The 9288-nt window shown below is 37.9% G+C and overlaps 2 protein-coding genes across 2 annotated transcripts; both read right to left on the bottom strand.

Moving 5' to 3' along the window:
- Positions 1–5358: 5358 nt before the first annotated feature.
- LOC145948116 (uncharacterized) lies at positions 5359–5874 on the bottom strand. Its single transcript, XM_083057872.1, has one exon. The coding sequence runs from the start codon at positions 5872–5874 to the stop codon at positions 5359–5361; it is 516 nt and encodes a 171-aa protein (XP_082913998.1).
- A 670-nt stretch (positions 5875–6544) lies between these two features.
- Positions 6545–7862, bottom strand: LOC145948115 (uncharacterized). Its single transcript, XM_083057871.1, has 2 exons — positions 6739–7862; positions 6545–6632 (listed from the first exon to the last, which is right to left on the bottom strand). The coding sequence occupies exons 1-2, from the start codon at positions 7840–7842 to the stop codon at positions 6582–6584; spliced, it is 1155 nt and encodes a 384-aa protein (XP_082913997.1). The 5' UTR covers positions 7843–7862; the 3' UTR covers positions 6545–6581.
- Positions 7863–9288: the final 1426 nt, after the last annotated feature.

The following is a 9288-nucleotide window of genomic DNA, read 5'->3' as shown; positions in this document are numbered from 1 at the left end:
GGGAAATGCAAGAGGAAATGAGACACCTCCGCGACCAGATGAGGGACCTACGTACAAACCGGGAAGACTTAAATAGAACGCGAATAATACACGAAAACCCCTATGCCGACCTCTCCTATGGACGAATCGTGAGCGATGTGCGCAGGCAAACCGCACATCTGCATGGTTTCTTACGACTGAAAGAAGCGCGAGACATGATACCTGAGTTCGACGGAACCTCCCAAGCCAGACTTAAAGAATTTCTAAGCGCCAGCTCCTACGCTATAAAAAATATTAACCCAGTAGACGAGAAGACGCTACTAGAAGCGCTACTCTGCACCAAGCTAAAGGGGAAGGCTATGCTCGACTTTGAAACACGCGACATAAACAACTTCGCCCAACTTAAACGGGAACTGGAAATCTGCTATCTAAGCAAGAGGAGCACTACCCATCTTCAGGTGGAATTCAATACCCTGAAGCAAAAACCCGGCGAAAGCGCCCGGGAATACGGAACACGCGTCGATAATTTAGCCATGGAACTGTACGAATCCATGATCGAAGGGCAGGCTTTCGGCAGCGAGCGCAAGCGCATTATACTCGATACGCTGCAACAACAAGCCCTGCAGAACTTCCAGATAGGCCTCCAGGAAAACATCCAGCTGATGGTACAAGCACAGCATCACACGACGCTACAAGACGCCATCGCACAAGCCAGCGCGGAAGAGAAAGTGAAGGGCCCGACAGAGCAGACACTGCGACCCCGGACCGACCAGACCGCTTCACACACAGGACACATCAATAAAACTATACAGTGTCACAAATGCGGGAAGACCGGACACCTCGGACGAGACTGCCGCACGAGCAGATACGCCAACAGATTCTCCTTGCCAAAACCACAAGGGAAAATCAACGCTGTTGAGAAACATTGCACCTACTGCAAAAAATCAGGTCACGGTCGTAACGAATGTTGGAGTCTGCACGGACGCCCGGGAAATACGCACACAAGGACAAACGGAAATAAGAGCGCCCAAGGCCATTCTAACACTAGTGGACAGCGAAAGAAACATACAACACCGGAGGATGAAGAAGACGAGGAAAACACGAAACGGCCGAGACCCGCGGCCGAGTATCAAATATCGCAAGTAACCACACAACTACCCACTACGACAGGTCTAGATCTAGTGACTCTGCCCATACAAGAGGCAAAGAAGGGAAGGTTAAATTTACTCTTCGACACCGGCGCAACAGTGACCTTAATTAAATTAAGAAATCTAAAAGGGGAAGCCATGATCTACGAAGAGAAAATGGCATTGACCGGAGTAATGGGACACCAGATCCAGACTATAGGAAAAATCAAGGCCACAATAACCTTGAAGGACCGAAAAATACGGCATCCTATCTACATCGTGAAGGACGATTTCCCCATCGACTACGAAGGAATCTTGGGAGTAGATTTCTTGCAAAAGCACAAGATAACGTGTGATTACGACAAAAAACAGCTACAACTAGCAGAGACAATATTAAAATTACGCTCGTACCGCGCGCTAATGCTGAAGCCGCGAAGCGAAACAATCATCCGAGCCACCACCGACTCGAATAAGGTAGGCGTGGTACGCGCCGAAGAAATGCTGCCCGGAGTATTTATCGGACACTGTCTCGTAGAACCAGAAGAATTTTCATGCCCGGTTAGCGTTATAAATACAACCGAAAAATACATTAAAATGTCAACTCCATGGGTAAACATCGAGGAAATTACGAACACGGTGGCTCGAAGAGAGAATGTCCCGCCTCTCCAGGAAGCGCCTACACTCTCCCGCAGAGAGCAAATAAAAAATTTACTCCGACTACAACATCTCAATCAAGAAGAAGAAAAAACATTGCTTCAAATCTGTGAGGAATTCGGTGACGTGTTTTACCTTAAAGGAGACGCGCTGACTTGCACTCCGACTACGTCACACGAAATCGCGCTCCGAGCTGACAGTGCACCTGTAAATGTATGCCCATACCGATTGCCGGAGAAACACAAAAAAGAAATAAATAAACAAATAGAGGGCATGTTGAAGGACAAGCTAATCCGACCTAGTAACAGCCAATGGAATGCGCCTTTACTTGTGGTCCCCAAAAAAGCGGATGCGGAAGGAAACCGAAAATTACGTATAGTTGTAGATTTCCGGAAACTTAATAATTTAACCATAGGCGATTCTTTTCCAATATCGAACATAACGGATATACTAGACCAACTGGGAAATGTAAAGTACTTCACCACCTTGGATCTAGCGTCGGGCTACCATCAGATACCCATGGCCGAGCCCGATAAATGCAAGACTGCATTTTCCACACCGTATGGACATTACGAGTTCAATCGAATGCCATTCGGGTTAACGAACGCACCAGCTACATTCCAACGGTTAATGAACTCCGTGCTGACGGGACTACAAGGGATCAAATGTCTCGTATACCAAATGATTCTGTAATCAATGTACTATTAAAATGTATAATCGATGAATTTTTGGCTCGTCTTAAAATATTAGAAATCGATACTTTTTTACCGCTGACTCCATTCGACGCAACTTTATTTTATGTATATCAAGTTAAAAAATTTGTACGCTGATGTCTGCATGCTATCAAAAGATTCTGTAATCAATGTACTATTAAAATGTATAATCGATGAATTTTTGGCTCGTCTTTAAATATTTGAAATCGATACTTTTTTACCGCTGACCCCATTCGACGCATCCTTAATTTATGTATAGCAAATGAAAAAGTTTGTACGCTGTTGTCTGCTTGGTACCAAAAGATTCTGTAATCAATGTACTATTAAAATGTATAATGGATGAATTTTTGGCTCGTCTTTAAATATTAGAAATCGATACTTTTTTACCGCTGACCCCATGCGACGCAACCTTATTTTATGTATATCAAGTTAAAAAATTTGTACGCTGGTGTCTGTTTGGTACCAAATGGTTCTGTAATCAATGTACTATTAAAATGTATAATCGATGAATTTTTGGCTCGTCTTAAAATATTAGAAATCCATACTTTTTTACCGCTGACCCTATGCGACGCAACCTTATTTTATGTATATCAAGTTAAAAAATTTGTACGCTGGTGTCTGTTTGGTACCAAATGATTCTGTAACCAATGTACTATTAAAATGTATAATCGATGAATTTTTGGCTCGTCTTTAAATATTTGAAATCGATACTTTTTTTACCGCTGACCCTATGCGACGCATCCTTAATTTATGTATAGCAAATGAAAAAGTTTGTACGCTGTTGTCTGCTTGGTACCAAAAGATTCTGTAATCAATGTACTATTAAAATGTATAATCGATGAATTTTTGGCTCGTCTTAAAATATTAGAAATCGATACTTTTTTACCGCTGACCCTATGCGACGCAACCTTATTTTATGTATATCAAGTTAAAAAATTTGTACGCTGGTGTCTGCATGGTATCAAAAGATTCTGTAATCAATGTACTATTAAAATGTATAATCGATGAATTTTTGGCTCGTCTTAAAATATTAGAAATCGATTACCGCTGACCCCATTCGACGCAACTTTATTTTATGTATATCAAGTTAAATAATTTGTACGCTGGTGTCTGTTTGGTACCAAATGATTGTGTAATCAATGTACTATTAAAATGTATAATCGATGAATTTTTGGCTCGTCTTAAAATATTAGAAATCGATACTTTTTTACCGCTGACCCTATGCGACGCATCCTTAATTTATGTATATCAAGTTAAAAAATTTGTACGCTGGTGTCTGCATGGTACCAAATGGTTCTGTAATCAATGTACTATTAAAATGTATAATCGATGAATTTTTGGCTCGTCTTAAAATATTAGAAATCGATACTTTTTTACCGCTGACCCTACTCGACGCAACTTTATTTTTTGTATATCAAGTTAAAAAATTTGTACGCTGATGTCTGCATGGTATCAAAAGATTCTGTAATCAATGTACTATTAAAATGTATAATCGATGAATTTTTGGCTCGTCTTAAAATATTAGAAATCGATACTTTTTTACCGCTGACCCTATGCGACGCAACCTTATTTTATGTATATCAAGTTAAAAAATTTGTACGCTGGTGTCTGCTTGGTACCAAAAGATTCTGTAATCAATGTACTATTAAAATGTATAATCGATGAATTTTTGGCTCGTCTTAAAATATTAGAAATCGATTACCGCTGACCCCATTCGACGCAACTTTATTTTATGTATATCAAGTTAAATAATTTGTACGCTGGTGTCTGTTTGGTACCAAATGATTGTGTAATCAATGTACTATTAAAATGTATAATCGATGAATTTTTGGCTCGTCTTAAAATATTAGAAATCGATACTTTTTTACCGCTGACCCTATGCGACGCAACCTTATTTTATGTATATTGTTCGATAACAATAAAATGTAATTTTTGTACGTACCGAACGTAACTTCTTAACTCTTATTCCAAGATTAATATTAATTCTTTCTATATTCTTGCTATGTATAATCCTTCCTTGTTTTACGACGTTATTTCATATTATGTACAGGACTGAATGTAGTACAGGTTATATAGGAGTTGTCTTCATCTTAGAAACAGGAACCAGAATATTTATAGGATTCAAAACAGGAACCAGGAAATATATATATATATATATATCTGTAAAGAATTCCTGCGTCTCTAAAGAAATTAGGAAATATAATTAAAATATGAATTAAATGATATCACCGTAAGGCAAGATAAAAATGATTATGGATAATATCACCGTAAGGCAAAATATGAATAAGAGTTTTATAGTTTTCAGTTATCACCTTTTAAGGCAGAGAAAATATTAATCAGCTTTGATAAGATTAGATTGATAAAAATATAAATCACCATAAGGCAAAGATAGAATTAATTTGATAAAGATATAAATCACCATAAGGCAAAGATATATTAATCACCATAAGGCAAAGATAGAATTTGTTTGATAAAGATATAAATCACCATAAGGCAAAGATATATTAATCACCATAAGGCAAAGATAGAATTTGTTTGATAAAGATATAAATCACCATAAGGCAAAGATATATTAATCACCATAAGGCAAAGATAGAATTTGGATGATCACCTTATGGCTAGCCTCAAATAATTGGCTTGATGGAAGGTATCGACTATCATGATATGTACTTACATGATGTCCCCAATTGGACAAAGTCGACCTTCCTAACCAGATATATGTAATTAACCAAATATATTTCGATGTATCTCTGATGATCTTGATATTTCCGTACGATGCGCATCGTGTCGATTCAAACATAAAACGAACCACGATAAACAGCTGCATAGCAACCAGATCTTTTTCTTTTCTCACGGCACTCTATGAAAGAATCGAATAGACTTTCCTATACATTTTCTCCGCCCGCATTCAACAATAGATTTGTTGAATGAATTTCAGGATCAGTTGGGATAATACATAATTTTGTTATAGGTCTCTTGTAAATAGAGTTTGCAGTTTTCACTGTAACAACTCTGGTTAAACCGTCTGGTCCTGGATGTAAATGTATGACTCTTGCGAGGGGCCACTTTCCTGGCGGGTAACGCTCATCCGTAATTAATACTAAGGATCCATCTTTTATTTCATTCGAAGGGTGATACCATTTAGAAATGGCTTGATACCTTTGTAAACACTCTATAGACCATCTTGACCAAAAGTGATCTACTTTCTGTTTAAGTAATTGCCAGCGTGAAAGCAAAGATGTCTTTTCAGTTAATAGACTCGGTTCCGGTAATGTAGTTGGTGCTTCTCCAATAAGAAAATGTCCTGGAGTCAGGGGTGAATAGTCAGATGCATCATCTGATAAAGGACATAATGGCCTTGAATTTAACACTGCTTCTATTTGTACAGTTATCGTTGTCATTTCTTCATACGTTAATATAGTATCCTTTAAAATTCGTTGTAAATGAAATTTAATAGATTTTACAGCTGCTTCCCACTTTCCTCCAAAATGAGGGGTTGATGGAGGATTGAATTTCCATTCAGTGTTATCTTTAGCGAGAAGATAGGCAAGGTCACGTAATTCATTAGAAGATGACTTGAAAAAACGTCTTAAAGTTGCATCAGCTCCAACAAAGTTTGTTCCACAATCACTTTGTAGCGTAGCACATATACCTCTTCTACCAGTAAACCGTTTATAGGCAGCTATAAATGCATCAGTGGTATAATCCGTAACTACTTCTATATGTATTGCTGATGTTGTGAGACAAACAAATATAGCTAAATAGCCTTTATAAGTTTTTGCCGCTCGCCCTCTCCAAGTCTTCATTATCACGGGACCAGCATAATCTAAACCTGTGTTATAAAAAGGTCTTGCTGGAGTCACACGTGATGATGGTAATTGACCCATGAGCTGTTTCGCTCGAATTCCGCGATACCGTGCACACCTTCCACATCTTAGGATGTAAGAACGTACAGGTGCTCTTCCACCGATAATCCAATATGAACTTCGTAAAAAACCGAGAGTAACTTGAGTACCTCCATGTAGCGTCCTTTTGTGAGCATCATCAATAATCAAAGTACTTAACGAAGATCTTCTTGGTATAATAAGTGGATGTTTTGTGTCAGACTCTATCTGTGCATTATGGAGACGACCTCCAACACGAAGTAATCCTTCATGGTCTATAAAAGGTGTAAGGCGAATCAAAGGGTTGGATTTAGGCAAATGTTCTCTATTAGAAATTATACGAATCTCGTTCGAAAACCATGCTTGTTGTACAATTCGTACCCAAAAATTACGACTCTTCTCGATTTCCATGGGTGTTATGGGATGTTTAATCAGTGTTGATTGTGATTCTCTACGGAGACAACGAATAAATCTGCGACAAATAGAAGTAATTCGTAATAATTTCATGAGTGAAGAGTACTTATCCAACAATTCCCAGTATAAAGGTTGATGGGTGACAGCAATCATGACTTGTCTGGATCGTTCTTCCAAACCAGTTTCCGGTAACTCTTTACACTTGAAAGAAGGCCAAGATGATGGAGACTCAGAAAGCCAATTTGGTCCTTTCCACCATAGATCAAATTTAATTAATTGATCTGGCCTTAAACCACGAGATGCACAATCCGCAGGATTTTCTTTCCCAGGAACAAAATGCCAAGATCCATAAGGTAATAATTCTTGTATAGTAGATACACGATTACGAACAAAATCTTTCCATTTGGTTGGATGAGCCGAAATCCAAGAAAGAGTTACAGATGAATCAGACCAACAAAACACCGATACGTCAGAAAGTGCTAGTGCTTTTAAAGTATGTACAGTTAATCGCGCTAATAACAAAGCCGCAACAAGTTCAAGACGTGGAATCGTAAGCCGTTTAATTGGTGCAACCTTTGTCTTGGAACAAATCAGTTGAGTAGATATTTTACCATCGTTACTGGAAATTCTTATATAAATCACAGCTGCCATGGCTAATTCTGATGCATCTGAAAATCCATGAATTTCAACAGAAGTACTGGAATGAACATAACCAAACCATCTAGGAATTGCTAATTGATCTAGATGCTGAAGTTGTTTTCTAAAATTCTCCCAACGATATTGCATGTCTTGAGAAAGAGGTTCATCCCATTCAATCTTTCTTAACCAGAGTTCTTGAAGAAAGATTTTGGCTGTTATGAGAATAGGTGCGATAAGTCCTAATGGATCATATAATTTTGCGATTTCAGAAGAAATTATTCTTTTAGTATATTTTGTAGTAGATGTTGGTAAAGCTGAAAAATGAAACGTGTCCGAGTCGGGTCTCCAAATAAGACCTAATATCTTGCAAAGTGTAGATTCAATTTCCACAGCAGATGACGATTCTTCACATTCTTCACCCGACATCGACATTGGCAGAATCTCTCTACAATTACTACTCCATTTTTGTAAAGGAAAACCACCTGCTGCACATAATTGAATAAGTTGATTGACAATCTCTTTAACTTCCGAAATTGAATCCGCTCCTCCAAAGATATCATCAACATATCTTCCCTTTGTCAAAGGAATAACAGCCTTAGGAAAATGATGACCTTCGTCGGTTACTAATTGTTGTAATGCTCGTAATGCAAGAAACGGAGCACAGACAAGTCCATAAGTTACAGTTGTGAGTCTAAAAGCTACCAGTTGATTTTCAGAACCTCGCCACAATATCCTTTGTAAATCCCAATCGTCAGGATTAAGAGCAATTTGTCGAAACATTTTAACTATATCTGTAGAAAAAAGAAATCGATGTGTACGAATCCATATAAGAATATCTGAAATATCTGTCTGAAGTTTTGCGCCTGCGTGAAGCAGATCATTAAGAGAATAACCACTGTTTGTACGGCTAGACCCATTAAAAACAACTCTTAATTTTGTGGTACGACTGCTTTCTCGAAGAACTCCATGGTGTGGTAAATAGTGCATAGGAGAATTATTATTTCCGGAAATATCAGCTAACATCATATGACCCAATGTTTTGTATTCTTCTATGAAATCAACATAGAGTTCTTGAAACTTGGGATTTAAAGTAAATCGTTGAAATAATCTATTGAGACAACATAGTGCCTTTTGTTTTGAATCACCCAGAAGTGAAGGATTTGATTTTAGAGGAAGACGTACAACATATCTTCCAGTAGCATCTCTTGTATGAGTAGACAAAAAATGTCGTTCACACTCTTCTTCTTCCTCACTTAATTTAGATTCCGTTGTAGTAGGTAGTTCCTCTTGATTCCAAAATCTAGCAATAAGATCTTGTAAATCATGATCCAAAGTACAATGATACGTTCTTGCTGAATTAGATAAATCATTTTCTGATATTGGTCCTGAAAGAACCCATCCGAAAATAGTTTGCTGAGCAATAGGCGTTGACAAATCCCCTCGTATTAATCCTGGCAGAATTACCGAGCCATAATTATCTGAACCTAAAATGATATGAATATGACCAGAACAAAAAAAATCAGGATCTGCAAGTTGAAGTCCAGCAATATGAGACCAAGTATGACAAGACGCGTTAAAAGGCGGTAATTTAGTTGTTAGACGAGGTAACACGTAGGCTTCGATTGTACAATTATAAGTTGGATCATAGATGGACTGTAATTTTATTGTAACACTTCCTTTAGTGTGACCGGAATATGTACCACCGACTCCAAGAAGTGGTATTGAAGCTGAACTGCGTTTTAGTTGTGCATGATTTACTAAATTTTCTGAAATAAAAGATAATTCTGATCCTTGATCTATTAATAAACGTACTGCAAAATTTACATCTTTATTTTTATGTAATATGGCTCTACTCGTAGCTAATAACGTAAATTTTGG

The sequence above is a fragment of the Prenolepis imparis genome, unplaced genomic scaffold (genome assembly GCF_030444845.1).
Source record: "Prenolepis imparis isolate NDT839.2.m4 unplaced genomic scaffold, iyPreImpa1.0 SCAF_244, whole genome shotgun sequence".
Classification (NCBI taxonomy): domain Eukaryota; kingdom Metazoa; phylum Arthropoda; class Insecta; order Hymenoptera; family Formicidae; genus Prenolepis; species Prenolepis imparis.
The sequence above is the reverse complement of the archived record's forward strand: the minus strand, read 5'-3'. Positions and strand labels throughout refer to the sequence as shown.

Bases quoted from the DNA above. Each gene is read 5' to 3' on its own strand.
- LOC145948115 (XM_083057871.1), bottom strand. From the start codon at position 7,842: ATGTCGATGTCGGGTGAAGAATGTGAAGAATCGTCATCTGCTGTGGAA. The intron at 6,633-6,738 runs GTACGAATTGTA...CACCTTTTATAG, and splicing joins AGAAGAGTCGTAATTTTTGG to ACCATGAAGGATTACTTCGT.
- LOC145948116 (XM_083057872.1), bottom strand. From the start codon at position 5,874: ATGACAACGATAACTGTACAAATAGAAGCAGTGTTAAATTCAAGGCCA.